Source organism: Xiphophorus maculatus, chromosome 4 (assembly GCF_002775205.1).
Source record: "Xiphophorus maculatus strain JP 163 A chromosome 4, X_maculatus-5.0-male, whole genome shotgun sequence".
Classification (NCBI taxonomy): domain Eukaryota; kingdom Metazoa; phylum Chordata; class Actinopteri; order Cyprinodontiformes; family Poeciliidae; genus Xiphophorus; species Xiphophorus maculatus.
Window position 1 is genome coordinate 29,193,334 of NC_036446.1, and position 23,375 is coordinate 29,216,708.

Consider the following 23,375-nt stretch of genomic DNA (forward strand, 5'->3'; position numbering starts at 1 on the left):
CAGAGAGACTGTTTAAAACATGAGACCAATAGCGCGGGATGAAAACAGAAACCCGTCTGAGAGGGTGTGTCTGCAGCGAAAGCTGACCCTGAAGGCATCATGAAGCCGACAGACTTCATTGATGAAGAATTTATAGCGTTTACTGGAGGAGCGGCAGCAACAGAAGCAGTTACTGCATTTGAAAGATGGAGAAAAAAACTATTTTTCTGGGAAAATCCTTTCTTATTCTTCTGCGTCCTGATGTTCTTTGGTGAGTCCATCGGCTTTCGGTTATGTTTGAATTAATCCAAATCAATAAAATTACCTCGATATCGGAAAAACAAGCTGTTATTTAGAAAATCTCATTTCAGGGTTTCTTTCTGCAGACCAACTAAATTTTAAGACCATTATGAATAAAATGTAAGACCTGCATCACGACTAATGTACAAAAGAAAATCCCATGTTTATATCTTCATACGTATTGCTTTGGTTGGCAACATAAGTGAGCTGGTGGCAAAGACGAACATCGTTCAACCAACCGCCAACCCATTTGAACTTACTAATGATAGTCACAAGAAAGCTAGCCAGCTCGCTAGCAAGGGTAAATTAATGGTATCCTCAACCACCTCGATCCACAGATTGCAGTGAAGATGTCTGTGTGCGACTCAAACTGTTGCCTGAGAGAAAAGTCCCGAGATTAAATAGGGCTACTACGACAACATTTAGATCCTGCTATTTACGTATTTAAGGTCAAGACATTTTAAATCCTTAGTTTTAGATAAATGAATACAAGACATTTTAAGGATGTGCAGACACCTTGCATCTAGTACCTGGTTTTTAAATTTTAAACAAAAAAATTTAAAGAATTCCAACAAGCAAGCCACAACTAAATTTTATGATGCTAAAATCTTCCGTCTTATTAAATGTTCACCCAGTCCCACTCACTAATGTGCAAACAATAACACACCGATATGCAAATCAATTTCTCCAAAGCTACGTTGACATGTTACAGCAGGAATCTGGAAATTAAGCCACAACTTTAAGACTGCAAGACGACTACTCTTCCCATTGGATCACAGTCAGTCCTTAATATGTATTTGAAGCCTATTGGTACCATTGATTCAACAGGAAATATTTCCAACAGCAGAATATGGTGAGTGGTGCCTAGCAACTGGTAAAAGAGGGGGAATACTGTTAGAATTGATTCCTACACTTTACTTCAACTCAAGAAGTAAAGTGGCATAGACACTTTTACTGGATCAAAATTCCCAAATATAACAAGGATAAAGGGGAATACAACCAAACAGTTGGTCATATCAAATCAAAGAATCAACTACAAAGCCCCTCCATGGCGTAACCTAGCGCACCCTACTGTTATACTGTTTGGTGTCGGTGTTAAAATCCCTACACTGCTCTGTCGTAGACAGCCAGGATAAGTGGCAGGTCGGCTGTGACCTGCAGTGATTGATCACGGGTTATTTCCACCAATAGGGGAAGCCTTGCTTTAACTGAACACCATCACAAACGGTTTTTCTCCTCCAAAAGAAATCTGCCCACATTTTTATCGTATTCATCTTGGAATGGAGAAAGAAGAAAAACAGAACACGAGCAGATTAGTATTATTAGCTTGGCTTCATTCTGACTGTATTTTAACACAGGAGACAATTTTGATTCTTAATCTGATGGATTTTGCGGATATATAAAAATGTCTTGATTAGTATTTTTTTATAAGTATTGTCACATTTTTCTTTTTTTTTCTCCGAAGAGTTTTTGCGGCGCTAGTGGCTCGTATTTTTTCGACAGTAGGCAGACAGGAAGGAGGGTGAGGAGAGAGGGGAAGACATGCGGCAAAGGTTGTCGGGACCGGGAGTCGAACCCGCGACGTCCGCGACGAGGACTAAGGCCTCCAAACGTGGGGCGTTCACCCCCCTGCGCCACCACAGCACGCTCCGTCACATTTTTTTTGTTGCATGGTGCGTGACCGGATTTGAATTAACCTGGTGGGGTCAATTCCTGATAAGTAAAAAATTGAATTGACACTGAAACAGATTTTTCCTTCCATGTAATGTCTAAAACAGAACGGTACTCCTAGCAATTATATAACATATATCATAAATACACTTGAAATGTTTTTATTTTTACGTTTTGCTTAGGTTCATGTAGCTCAGTTTAAGACATATAATGCGTATGATAATAATTGATTGTTCAAATTTGTGTTTATCTGGAAAAAATGTTTAACAATGAGTAATTTTTAGTTTTTAAAAGAAAAGTTAAATATTTATACTAACCACTGACAACATCTTGAATTGATTACACACCAAAATTCTGCATCTATTCCACTTCAACTGCAAAAACAGTGAGACTATGAATATAAAAATGTGAACCACTCATGGAATATTACAATATACAAAATGTTCCGAACATCCAACTATAATAAAAGTGTTCCCAAACACTTAACAATGAACTGCAGAACAAATCTTACCAATTGTCATAACAGATTTGGATGGTTTACTTAAAATGAGAATGATTTCTCCAGCTTTTCCATATAACTTTCATCTGAGGTCCATAAGAATCAAATATGAACCCCTGAAAACTCTTTTAATAAAAAAAAAAAGTGACTTTTTTCATCTCAAAATAAACCACTTTAACATATATTTTTATACTTTTAAACATTTCTTTTCTCTCAGGGTCAAGGAGGTTTTGCCTTCACTCTTCGGACTGTAACCTTTCCTGCTTTAGGGGAACTCTCTTAGGTATATTTTCAGTTTGTTTAACATCAACTAACCCCTCTTTAATACAGAAACCCACACTGAAAATGCTGATCCGAATCCATCTCATGTTTATCCATCAGGTCTGGCTGCTGGTAATAAATACGGTCCTGGCATATTTATTATACTTAAATATATTTATATATATTGTATATGTTGTTGTATATTTATTTATACACCAGGACCGATTAAACACTTTATGCATCAAGGTGTGGCTAAGCAGCGTAGCATTATACAAAAGAAGCATCTGGCTTCTAAATGTAAATATATACTATTTGGTCAAAGATACATGCTCTTTTGATATTTTTAATTGGAAATGTATTAACAAAAGTCCAGACAGATGAGGATGGTGATCAATATAAGCTGATTTCCATAAGAAAACTGACATGGCTAAAAAGGGAGATCCAAGGTTTTTGCCCCACAGCAATGATGGAAGAATGCTAGGCATGTTGAATCAAGCAAAGCTAAAGTGTCCCGCTGTCTAAACAAGTCAAAACACACGGTGTGGGATTATTGATTCCTGCATTAATCTCAGGTCTAATCCCACCTGCCTTCGGATTTGCTGCTTATTATTAGGTCCAGAAATCAAACAGAATTCTGAGGCTTGTTTTGAAAATCAAAGAGCGAGGGGGAGAAGCTTCTGCCACTGAGGTTATGTTGCCCTCTGCTGACGACCCCGCCACCCTGCACGCTCCTCTCATTTCCACCCCACCTTTTCCCCCCCTCCCACCGTTCCTCCCAAAACATCTGGCATTCAGAACAAGCCGCTGACCCAGACCGCAGCCCAGGAATAAGCCGAGCCACTCCAGTCTATGGCTGCAGAGGAATCCGTCAGTCAGCAACATTTGGGAGCAAAGCTTCGTCTAGCTAAGGATTGCATCCATGTGTTCGGAGGCTGAGCAGACAGGAAGGGGGAGAGCAGGCTCACCCCACGGGACAGAGCAGCAGAGGAGTCCTTGTTGATCTTAAAGCGGTCCTAACAGTCATTCAGGTCTTCAACACCATATGGGGATTTAATAAAAGTCAGAGAGCCACTCGACCTACAAGAAACACTCTGGGTTCTTGCTGTCCCTCAAAAACATTTGGTGGAGTTATTCACTGACCAAAACGGCTGGAAACCCTGACTTTTCTCAAATCACAACGTTGTCAACATTCGACCACGAAATATGCCCATTGTAATAACCACTCTAATGCTTTCTGAAATCTTCACCCGCTTAGCAATCCTGACAATGACACAAACAAAAAGGGGCCCGGACTTTTTTTTCCGCCTTCAAAACGGGATTTGTTTGCATTTTGCTCTGCTGCAGTTAAATATTTGAGCCACATTTGAAAACACCGCATGGGTTTTAGTGGAATTTGGCAGCAATAATAATAATTTAAAAAGATGCAATCAGTTTGTAAGTAAGGTGGACAGGCGTGGTTTGATTTTACTGTAAATTTCAGCGAAGATGCTATGAAAACCAGATGATCTTCGGATCAGAAACTTTAGATTTACAGATGCACAAACCACAAATCCTCAACAGAAGTAAGACAAATCCAAATCAGTCCAACCATGGCCTGCACAACATATAAAAACACTTTAAAAATGATTAAAAATAAATGTAAACACTAACTGTGTTTTCATAATAGTCAAAAATGGCTTTTGTTCTTCCACAGCCTCTTTATTCTGCTTTGTGCTAAAAAAAAAAAAAAAAAAAATCCTCCTGCCAAATGCTACCTAATGCGTTTAAAGACACACTTTATCATCAAAGCCACATTTACAACAAGCCTCAAAGCGAGAGCGGAGATTCTCATCGTACCGTCGAGGAGTCCGGTCCCTCTGCTGGGCCGTTTTCATTCTCCCCCGTGCATCTCGCGGCGTCCTCGGGTTTGTCGACTTCCACCTCTGGAGAAATGCACGCAAACACAGCACAGTCAGTCCTACAGCATATCTTCAGAATATACAAAGAGCCCGTGTTAAAAAACTTCCAAAGGGCACATGTCCAGCATCTGTTAAGGCTGAAAAAAAAACAAGAAAATGTCCTCATAAGAAGATTAGAAAAAACTTTGTTCCTACTCAAGAAAATATGTGTTGAATATGAGGGGAAGTGAAAAACTACGGACAAAAAAGGGAACTGACTACGATAAGATGTCCAAAATGTTGATTTACAACCTGAAAAAAATCAGAGACCCTGTCAGTGATATTCCAGGGGGTCGAGGCCGCTGTCGTGCTGTAAATTTATCCTCCCACTTCACAATGACACGCCGCTGCAGGAGTGACGCAAAGCGCCAACCTTGCCCTCTCTACCTGTCTTTATTCTGCACAATTATTTCAGAGGAGTGAAAATTGCACACGGGAAAAGTGTTGGAAGCTCACTGAGAAGATGAGAGACTTTTTAAAAGTCTCACTTCCTGCTCCAAACACACACACACGCACACACACGCCAGCTGGCCTGGGAGTGTTTGTTTTGCACAATCCTGCCTCCTAGCTGCGTGTCTGAGAGCCGGTCACGTGCTGAGGTAATGTGACTGCCGTCTGCTGACATATGTGACGCCCTGCAGCCAGAACAATGCATGTAATCACATTAAAAGCGCACATAGAAAGTATTGATACCCCTTGAACATTTTCCCACTTTTGAGAGGCAACAAGCGCACATTTTAATGTGTTTCATGTGACGGGTCTGCACAACCAGAGCACAGTTGTGAAGGGGAAGGAAAACGACGGTGGATGCTTCGTAGAAACACTTTTAACCTGAGTTACTCCTATATGTCAGCTTTGTACATCTAGAGATGGAAATTGTTGCTCGTTTTCCTTCCCAAAAACAGCTCCAGCTCGGTCAGATGGGATGGAGAACGTGAAAGTGTTGCCGCCTGCCAAATCTGTTGAGGATAAGACTAATAGTTGTCCTGTCACCTGAGCTGTAGATCTCCATAGTTACCATGGATCTCTTGGCTGCTCCTCTCACTAATGTGCAACAGATGAGCAACGTAGGGCTGCAGCTAATGGTTATTTTAGTAATGGACTATTCCACAGAATATTCTGACGATTAATCGTATAAAAAAGAACATTGGCACAATTAGCAGATTTTTATACCAGATTTTTATATTTTTATACAGTGAAATAAACTATTCAATTCCTTTTTTAAATAATGAAACAAACACTTTATTGCTTAAAATGCAATAACCTGGCATTCCTTTAGTGTACACTTGATCATTTGCAGCAAAGGATGCAGCGGCAGCTAGAAAAACAAAAAAAACTTATATCATCAACATGTGAAAAGCTCAGTCCTTTCTGCTTGACCTAACATCAGTACAGCATAGAGCTAATTCGTTATTTTTTTTATTATTCGTAACTGAGATTTGTTTTTAAGAGAAATTGAACCAGGTAAAGCCAAATATATGCCACAGTTCTGGGTTGAAAATTTTTTGTTATATATCCTAAATGCAAAATGTATATTTCTGTTGTCAGGTTTTGGCTTAATTCCTGCTCAGAGTGTATCGTTCTTTCTGCAAATTGCCTTTTTTTTTTTGATTACTAAATTAGTTGTTCATTTCAATAATCGATTCATCGCGATCAATCATTTCAGCCTTAGAGCATCGCTCTGAGGGATGCTTACATCCCGTGTGGTGCAACGTGTTCCTTGGTCTTCAGGAAGCCGTTTGTTCACTAATGCTTTCTATGAAACCTCTGAAGCCTTCACAGAACAGCTGGAGATACTGAGAAGTATTGACATACAGATTGACTATGCTGACTGTTTAAGCTGCTTCTTAGAACAATTCAAATTGCACTAGATTTTATCTGGTTTCACAGTAAAAGGAGTTGAATACATTTTTTGCTTTTTGCTTCCTTCTTTCAGTCACTTCATTGGTCTGCACTACTTTGTTTTATTGTCAAATGAAATCCAAATAAAGTGTGTTCAAGATAGTTGTTGTAATGTAACAAAACGTAGCTAGAAGAGTATTGACGCTTTTGAAAGGTCCTGTATGAATATAGTTGTTCAGAGTGGATCTCAGAAGCTCATGAAGTAACACGCAGCAGGTCTTAGTGACAGTGATATATCAGCAAGATGTCAGAGATATGCTAAAAACCCACTCCGACCACAATTAAAGCGAGCTGCATGGCATTTAACTTAGAAGAGCTTTTCCCATTAATCACAAGAAAAGCACTGAATCGGATTTAGAAAATGAGCTTAGGAATGAAACATTGACAAACAAATCACCCCGTGATGCATGAGGGTGCGAACGTGAAATAAAACCAATGACAAAAGTGAATAAATCAGCGTTTCCAACCTCGGTCGGCAGTCGCGCAGCTCTCCGTCGCTCCATCCAGTGAATCGGCAGAATCTGGGTTGCCAGCCATCTGATCCTCGACGGGAGTGTCCACAGATGACTCAGCGACAGCAGCAGGTGGTTCCAGTTCCAAAGAGATACCATCTATGGTGTCTGACGAAGGATCAGCGTCCTGTGCTGAGATGGTGTGCTGACCCTCAGTCGACCCCGTGTCCTCAGTCTCCTTTAAGTCATCCTGTTCAGGTTGCGTTTGTACATTCCTGCTCTCCTCTGCTCCCTCTGGTTTATCATTGGCGTCAGTCTGTTGACCGTATTCGACGGGGCCATTGACTTTGACCTCTGAATCAGACTGGATGTCAATATTCCCATCAGAGCTGCAAGACTGCTTCATGTCACCTTCACCAGCTTCTGAAGTAGGGACATCCTCACTGACTAAAGGAATTGGTTCCAACACTGAATCCTGTTCAGGACATTCTATAAGCAGTTCCTCACAACTTTCAGGAATCAAGCAATCCATTGTCTTAAAGTCATCTAGCAGCCCTGATTCATACTCCAACTCATCTCTACTACCAACTGAAGGGTTCAGGGAACTGACGGTACCAGCATTCAACAAAAGCTCATTGTTGTCACCTGGTGAGTGTTCATGGTTTACGCTGGGTGTTAGATCATTTGAGTCCTCGGTACATCCTGTTGAGGATATATCTATGTTCATAGTTTGATCTCCCTCCTGCATGGTGCTGTTATCCTCAGTAGGGTGAAATATTTCCGTTGAAGAACTTCCAAAAGATCTAAAGCTTCCTTCGTCGTCACTGGAGACACGGTGTGCCACGCCTGAATCCTGGTCAGCCTTCCTCTTAGTGAGCATATTTCCTGGTGAAGACTGGTCAGTCCGTGTTTCTTCCTCGGCACTGTTCAAAACCCAAAAATCGAAGCGCTTGGGTTCGTCCAGAGCAAAATCTTGGAGTTTGGTGGCGTCTTCGCTGTTGCTCTCAGCTCCAGTGTCAGTCCCAGAATGACGGGCAGCTTCTGGACTGGAGCCCTGCTCCTGCTCAGCTGCGTAATCCTGACCAGCTGTTTCCTGGTTTTGTTCTTGGCTGTTTATGTCTGGCGGAGGTTCCCCCTCATGGAGGCCTTCTATCAGCAGTAGTGGAATAGCAGATTGACGCCGCTCGATTACATCACCGCAGGCTATCGCCGATGGGTCGGGGAGGTCTCTTGAGGTTGAAATGGGGTCCATTAACTCTTCCTTCCCAACCTCCTTTTCTTCCTTCTCATCTGGATTGAACCCATCAAAGGGTTCTTGGGGAAGTTCTGTTTGTTCTTCCTCAATGTTATCTCCATCTTTAGATCTCAGCTTTGTTTCTGATTCAGAGGAATTTAAAAGTTCAGAACTACCTGACAACGGAGACTGGCCCATGACCGAAGAGTCTCCGCTGGCTGTTGTCAGAACCGTGTGCTCTGATCCGCCCTCCTCCTCTCCCCTCGTGGCTGCGCCGTCTCCCGCTTCCTGCTCCTCTCTCTCCCCAGCCTCCTGTTCTTCCCGGATCACAGCTTCCTCTGTCTGTTTACCGCAGCCTTCTGCTGGGACATTTCCCACAGTGACGCTTTCCCCTTCAGCCTCACCCTGTGCCCCTTCACTCCTGTCACACAAATTCAACCCGGGACAGGAGTCACCCCTCCCTTCCCGCTCCCCTTGGCAGCCTTTTCCCTCAGAGTTTGAACTGAGACACACCCCGTCCCTCTGGGGTTCCAGGTCGTGATGCTGGCGAGGGATTTCTGACGCCAGAGGCAAACTTTCGTCTTTCTCAGAGTTACGAGTCTCGCCGAGTTCACCTACGATGGAGTTGCCGCTCTCCTCTTTGATCCTTTCTCCCTTGCTCCCTCCGATTTCTGAAAGCAAACACTCTGACGTTGAGTGGAGCTGCTGGAGTCGCTCCTGACAGGTTAAGTCTGTTTTCACACCGTCACAACACTCAGCAGCAGTGTGGAGTGAGTCCAACTGCAGCTCCAAGACAGAAACTCCCTGTAAAGGACAGAAAAACGTTACACTTTAGCTTTATTTTAGTAGAGAAACTAACAGAGCTGCACTCTTTCCGTCTCTTATCAACAGCCAGCTTCTGTGATTACATAAGGTGTTCCACTGCTTAAACAAACTGAAGCCTGAAGGTTAAAAAAAAAAAAGAACAGACAAACAAGACGGGCTGCTGGATGACACCAGCGGGACAGGAGATAAGGGGTAAGGCGACTCACCTTGGCATGGAGGTGGCCTAAAAAGTGCAGAAGATACTCCACGCTCTCCTGAAGGGTCGGAGCGCTGCGGCCAGGGCGAACGCTCACCGTCAGAGTGTGTGTGTTCAGCGTGGGGGAGTTGCAGCACACCCGAGCATCCGCGGACACCAGCTGGAGAGTTTCAGGCGCCTCACCCGCCTCCGTCTCGGCCCTGCCGTGAAACAAGCGCTGTGATAATTTCCTTGAAAGGCCACTCCTGGTCGATAAACCTTCCAGGAAAACTTTTAAATCCTCCTCTCAAGTGTTCCAACTTAAAGCGTGTTCCGACTTTTTTTTCTTGCTTGCAGAGACGGTTCCGTAAAGCGGGACGCACCTCTTTGTAGGGCAGATCTGTTTGCGCAATCCTGGGTGGATCGCTTCAGCTCAACGCCGAGGCCCGCTGGCTGAAGTCACCGGCCCGTGCTGAGAGTGACTTCACTCTCAGCAAGAGCCAAATGTCATCATCAACACATAAAGGGAGGGTTGGACATTTTAAAACTACACCTGGCAACGGGGAAGCTCTTTAAGTGGCGGGTTTCTTTCAGTTAGTGGCATCCTCATTTTAAGTTAAGTGCAAACTATTCTGCCATAAACACGTAGCATTTCCACTTTAAGATTCTCAACCCATTTAGTCAGCAGCTGTTTTTTTTTCTTCCTTGTACTTATATGTTTATCTATAGAGGACTGGCATAATTTGACTCTACGAGTCTTTATGCCCAAGTGATATTGTGGCTAATACCCGACAACTTCAATGAGAGAACAATTAAAATTCCTGAGCTACTTTCCGTGACTGGGATGGGAATGCCTCTTGCCTACAACTTGTCTCTATGCGCTGAGTTGGAAGTGCCAAGAAGGGTTGCTTCGGGGGCTGAGTGCCCATGTTCTTTGAATACTTCTATTGTTCTGTGAAGACAATATCATTGCAACAAAGGTAGGAGGAACCAAATTAGCGGCCTTCTGGTATGCTGCCATACAATTGTTTGCAGTGATCATCACTTTCTTCCCTGTGCAGTCATTCAGTTCCTGTCAATTCGCCCTTTCACTGTACATCACACTCATTTTGTACATGTAGACACATTAGTTCTAACCTGTGCTCTAAATCCATCAGTATCAGCTAATTTTTCTTTATAATTAAATGTTTTCATTAGTTTTGAAGATACATTTCAAAAAATTATTCAGGCATCAAAGGTAATTGAAGTAATATGTATATTATTGCCTGAAAAATCTGTATTTCATCCTATTCCTAGTTATTTTAATACTGATCTCATGGAATATGGAACCAATGTGTATCAAACCAAAACACCTCCAAGTGGATCCTCTTCATAGATTTATAGAGTTATATAGTCACATTTCCCAGCAGCAGAATGCAAAAGATAACTTAAAAATGTCAGGTGAGGAAGGTATGAACTGATGGAGGGTCAGCCCGGGACAGGAGTGTCTTGCAGGAGTTGGTACCATTTTGTACTTGGGAAAAAAAAACATGAATGAATAAATAAATAAATACATAGATAAAAAAGAAATCAGGTACAAAATGAACCAAAATTCCAAAACTACGAAAGGGGCAAAATGACCAGGTTATAGCATGAGGAAGGTTTGGATGAAACGTGGCTTATTTTTTGAGCAATGTGCCCATAAAAAAAAATAGTAAAAAAATAAAAATAAAATAAAACACAGAAAAATATCTCACTACTACCAATCTGACCATTTTTGAAACACAGGGTACACATGAGTCAGAATGTGAGATAATGAAGGGAATTTTCTTTGGTATAAAGTCCTGTTACATCTTTCAGATATACGTGTTGCTTTTGGTGTGCTCTAATTCGAAATAGTGGGTGTATACTGAGATCAATGGTGTGGAAATTACAGTATTCAAATGTGTGACAACCTACTGTGCTTCTTTCCTATGATATACAAATATCATTTTATGTATTTGTTCATATTAAAACATTCAATTGACCATCTGGGGAATGACATTTCAGTGCTCCATGAATTTCTTCCAGAGACATTCCTCTTTAACTTTTGCTACACACTGCCAGTCATCTGGCTGAAAGAATGCTTTTACGTTTTTTCTTCATAAATTCAAAATGCATATAGTTTTTGCACAATTTTTCCTCAATTATTGCTCTGACTGTTGGCCTTTTTTATAGTCTGCGTCCCCCACTTAATGATAAATCAATTGCTAAATTAGTTGATTATTTCAGAAATCAGTTAATCACATTTAATTTGACTAATCACAATTCGTCGATCCCTAATAGCATGTTTATCAAAATAAAAAAAATTTAAAAAATGTTGAACAATTAATTTCAAATTTTTAAAAGTTATTTAATTAGAATATGCTTTCCTTGTTTTGAGCATTTATGCACTCATCTGAGGTCACAGCAGCATGAAAAAGTCAAACCATGCCCACGTCTAAGCTGCACTCACTTTATGAGTAGCTCACGGAGATGCTCATGCCCTCGCTGTGCCGCCACGGCAGCCGGGCTGTGACCTTCTTTGTTGACCAATTGAAGGGCTTCCCTGGCTCCGGGTTGCCGCAGCAGAAAGCGGGTCACCCGAGAAAGGCCACGCCGCGCCGAGAAATGCAGCAGAGTCTCCTGAGGGCTCAGGCCTGCAGAGGAAGAGACAGAAGATGACAAATGCACCAATAAATACAACCTCCACAAAACAAAGAGAGGCTGAAAAGAGCATGCAGCGGACCAGGGAAACCGATTTGTCGGTGCCACATACCATCATCTCGGCAACACAGAAACTCTGGCAGCAGAAACAGGCAGCGGCCCGGTAAACAACAGACTTTTCAGATATTTACTGAGTGATAAAGCCGCAGCTTTATGCTGAATTAACTGATGCGAACTCTTTTGTGAATAAGGTGTGAAAAAGATGCAACAAAAAATTTAAAAAAAACATGACCGCCGTGCATAAAAACATTCTGAAGCTGTGTCTCACACGAGAACATTGAAATTACCAAAGCCGCTTCACATAGTTTCACCACAGTAGAGGTGAGCCACATCCAAGTGCACCAGATTCCCAGTTTTAATTTAGCCCGCTATCTGCCCTCTGCCTCCGTCGACCTCCTAATAACACCATAAACTGCTGAGACGGGGCCTTTTAAATTCCCACAGAGACAATGATGATTTATGTCCACACACACAAACACAAACCTCCTCATGTCTGCCAAAGCAACAGGTTCTGAGAAAGGTTGCCTCCAGCTTTAAAGACCAAACTGCCAGCTGATCCACAAACCAGCTCATATCGAGTCTGTGTAAATAAACATCTGTCCATCTTCCCTGGTGTGGCTGGTAAAAAAAAACAAAAAAACATTTCTGCTTCTAAAGGAAGCTGATCCAACTTCTGTGTAAAAACTTTACAAAGAAAAGTCTATGGAAGACTACGGACTTTTAAAGAAATATCTTAGTAAAATGAGTTCTGGCCTGCAAACCGTGATGAAATTTCTTTTGCACTGTGTGTGTGATTATTTGTGTGGCAAAAACAGGAAGCGTGTTGCAGTGCTTAGTGGAGGCCCAGAAATGAAAAAAAAAGGGGGCGGGGGGAAACTTATCAGCACCTGAGTAATTATCAAGCAACTTCTATATAATCAGTAGCATCTGCAGATGAATGGTTACAGTCCATTTAGCCTGGGCCGGTCCCAACCACCCTGCCCTGATGAACTTTTAATTTAATTGCTGAAACGCAACGCTCCACTTGGTCGGGCCGGGGCCGGACTGGAATGTGAGATGCCAAACTGTGGCAGGAAATGCTTGGCTGCTGGGTTAGTTGGTGGGTTTACTGTAAGATGGCTGCCGTCCTAAGCCATGAAATTTTCACACAAAGAATGGAAGAAGAAAAAAAAAAAAGCCAGAAACTCAGCAAATTAGTTCAGTTTGAAGGCTGGACGAAAAGGTTTGCTGCTGCTTGGCAGAAACACAGCAAAGCTCTCACCTTGCATAGGGTTTGTTTTTCCCACCTCTGCACATCTTAAGACTGAAATGTTCACATTTTCTTCTTTGGGAAATGAAAATCTTTGGGAAAAAGAAGGGAGGATGGATAAATCTGAGGGATTTTATCCATCCCTCAGATAGGATGGATAAAATGAATGTCATCTTTTTGGTAGAGATTTGTCTTATACCGATAGGCTTTGATCTAAAAATATCAAAGGTTTCCCAAAGTTGGAGTTGAGACACTGCTTAGGATTGCAGATCAACAAGTCTGTGGATCCATCTACTCAATGTACCCACTTATTGTTGCAGGGTCATATGGTGCCTATTTCCAGCAGTCATTGGGCAAGAAGTAGGTCATAGGGCAACAAGCTACATGTCCATCATGGGGCAAAACAAAAACACACAGAACAAACAGCCATACACACACCCACGCACACGCACCCCCACCCACACACACAAACACAATAGTCTCTCTATTAAACTGTAGGTTTAATAGAGAGACCTATTAAACCAACAGTCATGTTTTTGGAGTTTAAGAGGAAGCCAGAGTACCTGGAGAGAACCCAAGAAGGCAAAATCCATGCAGAAAAAGACTAGGCAAGAGGCCAAGTAAACAAAATTGACTAACTAAAAAGTAGCAATAACTGCATACTCAACTGATAAGATAACATATGGAGTGTTGTGCTGTATTTTGAAGTTTGGACACAGAAAGGTTTGGAAACCATTGATCTAAACTACTCTAGGTGTATCTCTAGGGTCAACGTCCAGCTAGATGTTAAACCTTATGGCGCAGTCAGGTACTTTGCAGCCTCTGATAGGTTTTCTTCTAGTATTGCTCTGTATTTTTCTGCATCCATGATCCCGTGAAGCTCCGAGTAGCTTTTCTGTCTCTTCTAACAAAAAGTACCCCTAACCGCCTCAAATGCTTTGACAACTCTCCGTCCAGTTTAAGTGCTTACCACAGTACAGAGACTGCCCTCTTCCAAGTGTTCAGTGACATCCATATAAATACAGATTGTGGAAGAACCACAGCGCTGGTTCTGTTGGACCTCAGCGAAGCATTTGACACGGTTGACCATGACATATTGTTGAAACGACTGGAAAGTTGAGTAGGACTCTCTGGTACAATACTCGAATGGTTTGAATCTTACCTAAAGAACCTGTAACTTCTTACTGGAGTGGAAAAAGTCGCATTGTACCCCAAGCTTCAGTCCTTGGACCCCCTCCTATTTAATATCTACAGACTCCCATTAACTCAGGTCATAACAAAAAATAAGATTAGTTACCATTACTACACAGATGACACACAAATCTACATTACAATGTAACCAGTTGACTCCAGACTCTCATCCAAGCACTGCATACAGATGAAATACATATTTACTATGTGTTCTGGTGAGGACTTTTTGCTGCTTAATGTAGGTCTCCTCAGAGGTTAGGGGAGGATAAAATCGTCCCACAATCTCCAGAAACAAAAACAGGGCAGCATAACTGCAGATTACACGTTCTAAAATAAGCTGCTACAAAAAAGCTTTAAAGGGGCAGTACTGTGCAAAAATTGACTTTTTTTTAGCTTTGCATCATGTTATAATATTATTCTCTTACGAAAAACATACCTGGAGTGTTGTTTGATTCTGTCATGCATCTTCTCAGTTAAACACTGGTAAAAACTATTAAAGGGTTAACAGAGATGTTGTGATGACTTCCTGAAAGTGGAGTTTCAGAAAAAGCAGGAGTTTTTTTTTAAAGAGACGGATACCCAATTTCAAGGCATTTAGATTATGAAGTGAAATTTCTTTTAAGTCATATTTGATATATATAGCATTTTTATAGCAAGTGGAGTTAACATAGTTACTTGATCATGCTATAAAATGGCGCTGTGTGCTTGTAAAGCACATAACACTGCTTCTTTTTAAACGCAAAGTTATATATGGGTGCTATGGTAATGTAAAGTTGATGTATGTTGATAAAAGCACATCACATTAATTCCACTGCGGCCATAAAAGCTGGTGTTAACTCGTAAAGAGGGAACAATATTTCTCCTACGAGCACAAAGCATGTCTGCCCAGTATTGCTTTATGAAATGATACAAGATCAACTCTACAACACTGAGCTGATCGAAACTGCGGATCCTTCAGACAGATATCGATTTTTGTTGTGAACCGTCGCTCACTGTCCAAAGATAATTTGACACCTACTGCAGCAGGCCGCTCAGCCAAACTGGGAACTGTTAAACCGTTTTAATGACATGCAAGATTTCCCAGGTGAGATGAACATCCACTGACAACAATAAATAGCTGGCGGTGGTGTGAGATCAGTGGCTGCTGTGGGCCCACAGCGTGAAGGATGACTGAGATAAACCACCGTCACCTCCACCTACATTCCTCCACTATCCATCATCTGACAGATCTGATAAATGGGAGAGCAGGGCCGCACTCCTCTCCCCTCCCCTGCAGTTCACCGTTGCAGAACGTCTCGCGTTGAAGAGGTGACATATTGCGCAGCAGAGCCTATTAGAGCGCACATCACTCACCGCAGCTGGAAGCAGCCTTCCACGTCCAAACTGTGACAACTGATTGCAATGCAAAAAAAAAAGGGGGGGAGAGGGTGTGTCTGTGTGTGTCCATTACGTTAAAAGTGGGTCTTATCTGATTGAGAGGAAGCCCATTACTGAATTCATCCGTTTCTTTCTCCGACTGAACACCAACGACAAATAGAATCTTCTTAAGAAGTGCGGAGGCTCTCAATCCCAGCGTTACAAACTTCCTGTGTCCTGTCAGCCTGTTTTCCTCAGTCGTGCTGAAATATTTTGCTGGTTCTTTTGCCTTGGTCCAGCATCCAAATCTGAGCTGAACCATGAGATATTATCTTCGCAATAGCCAGAGGCAGAGGCAGCACACTAACTACTCCCAGAAGTCCTATTTATGCTGCTTCACACAGAGCAATTACCTCGCAGAGTTTATCATCCACATCAGCTCATTTAGCTTCCTTTAACTGATTAAAGTGAAATGAGTCAACGGCCGGAGAAAATTGGCACTTTAATTTCGATAAAACCGTGTCTTAGTTTGCACTGATACAGCCACTTCTGACAAACCAAGCTGCTGCTGCCTCTGCCCAGAGAAGATGAGGACGAGAGCCGAATCTAAGGTGTTTTACATTGAGTAGTTACTGCTACTTCCATAGCAACAAAACAATGTTATTTTATGGAGGTTAAGGTACAGAGCCGCCGATAAGTTTAGATTTGGTCTTTCAAAGACACATTTGAACCATTTTGTCAGCTTGGAAAATTAACTTCAAACAAATGTGAACAAGTTTGAAAAACTTGCAAACAAACATGCATATTCTGGAATGACATTGACCTAACCCCATTGAAAATTTAAAAAATAAATAAAAACATCCAGCTAGAATCAAATCAGGATCTTGTTTACAGCTATAAAAAGCCTGGAGTTTATATGCAACTTGCATAGATTCAGACAACTTGCTAATATACAGACAATATTTGTCTGAATATTAAAGGGCTAGGATTATATATTTTATAGCCACAATTTGTAGCACAACCCAGTAAATGTTACCTTCAGTTGTCATAAAAATGCTGCATACTTAAAACAAAACTGACTATAATTGGGCCTCTGTCACTTTAAGAAGCTCCTGTGCTTTCCGACACTCTGCTTTCACCCTGTCATTACAGCAATGTTTCTCCATCAATTTTACAAATGTTCTTTGGAGAATTGGACTGGGAAGTAATTTGTATGGTAAGCAGTTCCACCAGATGTTTGCCAATTGTTGCTACAGCTAGTCTGGAGGAGCTGTGAAGGGAAGGGGCAGGGAGGGGTGATCTGTGAGGCAGAAGCTCGGCTGGAGACTGCAGCTCCGAGGAGGAGTGCCAGTTCTTAGGCACGGAAGGCAGTTCTTAGTGAGAGCAAGCATTTAGGCGCCCCGATGGTTACCACAGGTGATTCAAAGATTTCTCAAACGTGCATTAAAGAACCCCAGCAGTACTCTGGGTATGTTTTTGATGAGGGAATAAAATCATAACGTAACATATAGCTCAAAAAAGTTGATTTAACACAATACTGCCTCTTTAAATTTCTTTGACACTGTGTGGATGAGAAAAAGACTTACAATAAAATCTTACTTGCGCATCCAGTTCTTGTTCTTTTTTAATGCATTGAAAGTGTTTGACAGAGTACTATCTCACCCTAAAGAATTTTTGAAATGCATCTTTAGAAATCCAAAATTAGCGCATGCCTTCAAGTTAATGATGCTGATACTTCTCACTAGCATTAACATCAGGTACATATACCTCTACGATGCTTTGAAGCTGTCAACAGTTTCTGGTATGCAGGCCGGATATCGGGAAGAAACGGATACCCTACGGGCAAATTCCCATAAACATCTTGTGTTTCCCAGGCAGTGTTCACCCTTCATCTAGCACCATTCTGCTTACGCGCATCATCTCTATAGAGCCATTGTTTTGTAGCTGCATTACCGTGAAGCATGACAGCTATGTAAGACGGCAATTTTATTAGGCATGGCCTCTGCAGACTGGTCGCTCTCACTCCTGGTGAATTCCACACTTTGTTATCGCTCATCATTTTGTGTTTTTATGGTAAAGAAGTGTCCGCTGCGGCTTCGCGTGCATTAAATCCAAACTCAGTCTTCGAGGAAAAAATAAATGCATACCAATGTAGTCATGTGATCCATGTTGCAGTTTGTCAACTGACGGCAATCTTTGTGTCGTCCCACTTTGCCCATCTGCTTTTAATGGCTGGAAATAGACCAGGCATATTAGTTTTAGTAGAGCAAAGCAGAATTTGCTGGGATCGTCTTTGAGTTGCCTCCTCTCCCGACTACAACTATGACACAGCAAAACCCTTGCATGTCCAACCCTGCATGGAATGGATTATAACCTTTTCTTTTGTTATAGATAAATTGTTTTATAATTGAATAGCTAGAATTTTTATAAATGTATTAGAGACAATTCAAACAAGTGGTTCAGACCACAGTTACCCCGGACATTACTGCTCTAGCTGCTGTGACATAAAATATGGTTAATTCCACTCTGCTTCTGCGCTTAATGGTGCTTGTGAGTAAGAGAGCAATTTATGATGGAACAGCGATATTCTTTTGTAAAAGGCAATTACTTCAATCAGACTATAATACAAATTACACACACTGAGTCAGTACATAGAAACAAAAACAACAGTTTTGTGTTGTGTAGCTATAATGTAGTTCCCTGCAAAACCATTCATAGCCCTTGAATTTTTTCACAGTTCAGCAGATCACAACCACAAACTTTAATGTCGATTGGAGTTAAACTAACAGAAAGTAAATGTAAAGTGATTATCAGAAGTTTACATACAGCCAGTAAAGACACATTAACTTTTTTCCCCTCACTGTCTGAAAAAAATGTTTCCATTTGCTGAATGCAACAATAAAGTGGGAAAGAGATTAATTTATACATATTTTTATTCGGTGTATGTAAACGTCTGGTTTCAACTGGAGTTGTGAACAGGAAGGAAGAGTTGATAGTTTTCAAAACTTGTCAAAAGACTTAAAGGCATAGCTTTATGTGTTTTCAAGGCACAGAGTGATTTTATAGCATAATCAAGTAACAATATTACCTTCAGTTGTTATAAAAATGTGTAAGAGAGGAAATACTATTTATGGAGTTGTTTTTGCAAAATGCTACATCAAATATGACTCAAAAGAAATTTTACTTCCTGATTTAACATGTCGAAATTGGGCCTCTGTTTCTTTAAAAGTTTCTGCTCTGTCTGAAGTCACCACAACATGGATCCTCTTTTAAGCCTTTAACAATATTTTTACCAGCGGTACACTGAGAAGCAGCTTGTATACTGGGCTCAGCAGATGCGCAGTTCCAACAGGTGTTTTCTAATTGGCACTGGCTAGTCTGAAGGAGCTTGGAAACCGCAGCTCCTAGAAGAAGCTGTACCTAAAAAAAGAGGAGGAGATGCACCTTCTGTCCCTCCAGCTGTTTTGCACAGCTGTATGGTTGCTGTGGGAAATTGAAGGATTTCTCAAACATGCATAAAAGACTCAAAGCAACGCTCCAGTTATGTTTTTGAATAGGGAATAAGATAATAACATGATGTAAAGCTCAAAAAAGTCAATTTTACATAATAATGCACCTTTAATTCATAACAATCATACACAAAATTGGTTTATCACAAAAGTCTAATGTGATTCATTATTGTTTTAGGTAGCAACATCACAAACTGCAAAAAACAAACAAAAACCCCCAAGTAGGAGTAGTTCAGCAAGGCGCTACATGCAGTGGTTTTCCAGGCTCACCAGTGCTGTTGGTCTGTTTGCTCCCCAGTAGACTCCATCCCGGAGGCAACACGAGGTGGTGGAGGGCCAGTGCCAGGTTCTCATCCAGGCGCTCACACTCTTGCACTGGAATCTGACACTCATCAAGGAGCAGGGCCCCGTCGAGGCCGTCGGCCCGCCCCGCTGTGCTCACCTGTGTGGAAGGTGATTACAGAGATGAGTCGACTTTTTAGCAGAGGAGAGCGAGCAGAGTTTTTGGGGCGTGCTCCTTTTACATAAGTCGAGCAGGAAGGCATTAACCAGGCGCCGATAAATAATGGAAGACGTAAATGTAGGGAGTCGCAATCGCACGAGTGCAATTTGGAGCTGCGGATGTGTTATTGAAAACATCGGGTTCGGCAAGTAAAGAAAATAATGTTCCATTTAGAAGCGAATGAACGCCGGAGTCCGGATCAATTTCCTTCTCTACGATTGTACGTTTCTAAGAGACTCCGAGCTGAGAGAAAGAGAATTCAGTAATAGAGTATTAATGTCAGACATTAGGGCAGCAAACAAAGACAAAATGCATTATTTGGTTTCCCTGCTCTCAAGTGCTGCACAAGATATAGTGCTATGGGAGATGAAATGACGGCTCACCAAGAACTGGGCCATGTCAAAAGCCAAATCCTGGACAAAGCTGAATCGATGCTCGGCCAATGGAGCCACGGTCCCCGGGCAGGACGCTGGCTTCTCAGGGTACCTGGAGGGCGTCTGGGTGGCAGAACACAAGGTGACCAACACCACCTCGCAGCAGTTGTGAGCTACGATACAATGAGAGAGAAGCAAAGAGAGATCAGAGGGGGAAAACGAGCCTGGAGAGGACTAAATTGTTTTTTTTTGTCTTGTTTTTTTACACCATTCAATCGATATAGTTCAGGTCACTTTCTTGTGATTTTTCACCCTTTTTTGCTCTGGCGTGGGAAATAAAAATGTTTTTGAGAGCTTGCACTATTTTCATCTGTGAATTGTATAAAAAAAAAAAGAAACAGAGAAAAAAAACAATCAACACCTTTTGCATCTATTAAACTTGCAGTTTTAACTCGTTCTGACTATTTTTATCATAATCATCGTCAGTCTCTTTACATAAAATACATAAACATTATTTCAAATTATGATGATGAAATTATGAAGATGAAATTTAGCCACGGCTAAATTACTTTAGTTATCGATTAATCGGTTGATTGTTCTGATTAATCGCTTAATCTTATAATAAAAAGGACACATTCTGGAGAGATTTCACTTGAGGCTTTTTATAGACTATTACAAATACATCACAACATCCAAACAACTCAATTCCTTTTTTAAATGAGAAAATTTTATTGCCTGAAATCATGGCATTCTTTAAGTGTACACTTGATATGTTTTAGTAAAGAATGCATCTGCAGCTAAAAAAAATATACTAATGTACAGACCTCAGCTCTTTCTGATTAACTTGACGTTAATACAGCTGATTAACATTCACATGTTTATTTGCGTCTATTAATGCATTCTAGTACTGTAGAAAAAGGCTTAAATGGTTAAATCAAAAATATGCAAAACGCGGCATTTTTCTTATCCGATTAATCGATTGTCAGAATAATCAATTCCTGAAATAATCATGGAGTCAAAGTTATGTTTTCAAACAAAATGACACTAATTGGGCAAATGTCACACAGTGGGTGAAACATTCATTCCGCATTAGCGAACCATGTTTAAAATTAAAAGCCACGTCTGAGCTTTAGAAAAAACAAAAACAATTTAAATAATTTCTACTTTTTCTGATAAGGGAACACATTTGCCACATTTCCAACTAATATTACAGCCAAGTTGTTTAATGGCTACCAAATGTTATGTGAATTCATTTGGGACATTTAACCATGTATTACTGTGTAATCCTATGTGTACTTCCCTCCCTTTGTGTATTAGAAAGGCTCTTCAATAAATTGCTATGTGTACGCCTAATTCTGGTCTTTAAAAATTCGTTAAGTCGTTACGTTTGGATCAATGATCTACCCAGAAGAGGACTGTTCTATTGACTCATTAAAAATATGAATTAATATTTAACAATTCTGCCAATGAGGACTTGATAACCTGATATTAGCGTTCCATGAGAATCTTTCAAGATGGGTTTGATGCAACCTGCAGACGTTGTAGTTGTGCAGTTTTATGAAAGCAGATGTGATGAACAGACGATTGGTGCTGACTGAAAGTACCGCAGTCTGACAAAGTAACAACAACCCTGACTTATTTTCATCTACAAAACACATGTTGACAAAGTGTGGAAATATTAGGAGAATGAGGCTGAATTCATGACATCCTCTGATGATTTTCATTAAAACGCTCTATGCTTCAGTTTGGAGCTGCCTCCCTGTCACACTCGCACGGCTCTCAGGGACACTTTAGTCATTTCCTTGACGGCAACACTTCTACAGTTCCAGCGGCCGCCGACGTTTGGCTCATTAATGTGATTTGCCGAACTAAAGACACTCAGAGTCACAGATTAACTAGACATGCTTGTTCCCAGGCTGTGAGGATGAAACCTGGGCTCAGAACAGAAAACTAAAAAAAAAAAAGAAAACTGTATTCACTACATATTCATCATTTCAGACTTGCAAAGCTGGAATAATTCCAACTCACAGAAAAATTAAAAGCAAATACCAGTAATCTTTATCTTACTGAAACATTTGTCCAATTGAACTCCATCTCCTTTGTTGACAAGTCAGACTCCAGCAAATTAACAATGCACCGTGCCATCAGTTATATTTTGTTTATGCAAATGAATGCAATGAATGATTATCACAACAACAGAACGACAGAATGGACCGAGGTCTACGCGAATACACTGCAGTTACATGAAACATTGGGGGAACCCGTTAAATATTTGGTTCTTTTTAAAGAAACCTTCACAGATCAATGTTTTAGAGCTCAAAGGATTAATCGGATTAATTGTGATATTTTTGCAGATAAAAAGAAACTTTGAAAAAATGTTTATGGTTCAAATTCAGTTGAAAAAAGAAATCTGTTAGAGAGCAGATAGTCTGGCTTCCTGTGGGGTTTTTAGTCAAGTTTTCTCCCTGCACATCTCTGTAGAAAGTTACATTTTGAAGTCTGCTCTTATTACACAGACAAGCATTGTTACAGCAACGGCAGTAATAACTTGTTTGCTGTAGATGCTGTGATGATGTTTTAGGATTTTTTTGGGGGGGGTTACCATCTTGCAGTCTGCTGTCAGGATGGTCTTCCTTGGATCTGGTCATGTTGGTAGTTGTCGTAAATGTCTTCAAGTTGTAGATATTTTCTTCAGTTCTGATTGCTGATTTATTTGACTTTCTTAATGATATTAAATAATCTCACTGTCCACAAGCCGTCTTAGGGTTATAAATCTCTATTAAATAGCTTTCTCTGTGAATGTATCCAGTCCTGACAGGTTTCCTGCTTCTGAAATATTGTAATCATTTGAACAACTACAGTACCGCCTCAACTGACAACATTCCCCGTGTGTGATTTACCACCGCGCGGCTCTACAACCTGAGACGGCTGACGGCAAGCCAAGTTTGTGTTATTGCTTTACTCGAGGGCATTTAAATAGCAGTGATTCACAGAATGCACCGCCGTTTCTATTTTATTTTTTTTAAGCCATCTGGGAAATCCATCCCGCGGCATCCTGGCCGGCTCCAAGCTCGGCCCTTTGGAGTCCATATCGGCCCGACGGAAGAAGCGGCAAAGCGGAGCCGATCTGTGAAAAGAAAGTAACACCTCTCTGCAACCCCCAACAGACGCCTGTAATTCAGCTGAGCTCTTAATAAGATAACGCCGTTTATCATGTCCTGCCTTTATTCTTTAC

The 23,375-nt window shown here is 41.2% G+C and overlaps 1 protein-coding gene across 6 annotated transcripts in view; it reads right to left on the reverse strand.

Moving 5' to 3' along the window:
• akap13 (A-kinase anchoring protein 13) overlaps window positions 1-23,375 on the reverse strand; it is a 131,122-nt gene that overhangs the window by 75,326 nt on the left and 32,421 nt on the right. For all 6 annotated transcript variants that reach the window (XM_023332768.1, XM_023332771.1, XM_023332770.1 and 3 more), the window contains exons 4-9: window positions 20,150-20,313; window positions 19,535-19,706; window positions 11,709-11,892; window positions 9,267-9,456; window positions 7,017-9,039; window positions 4,547-4,632 (exon numbers count right to left, since the gene is read on the reverse strand). In XM_023332768.1, coding sequence (XP_023188536.1) covers window positions 4,547-4,632; window positions 7,017-9,039; window positions 9,267-9,456; window positions 11,709-11,892; window positions 19,535-19,706; window positions 20,150-20,313 — 2,819 coding nt within the window. The remainder of the gene's footprint in view (window positions 1-4,546; window positions 4,633-7,016; window positions 9,040-9,266; window positions 9,457-11,708; window positions 11,893-19,534; window positions 19,707-20,149; window positions 20,314-23,375) is intronic.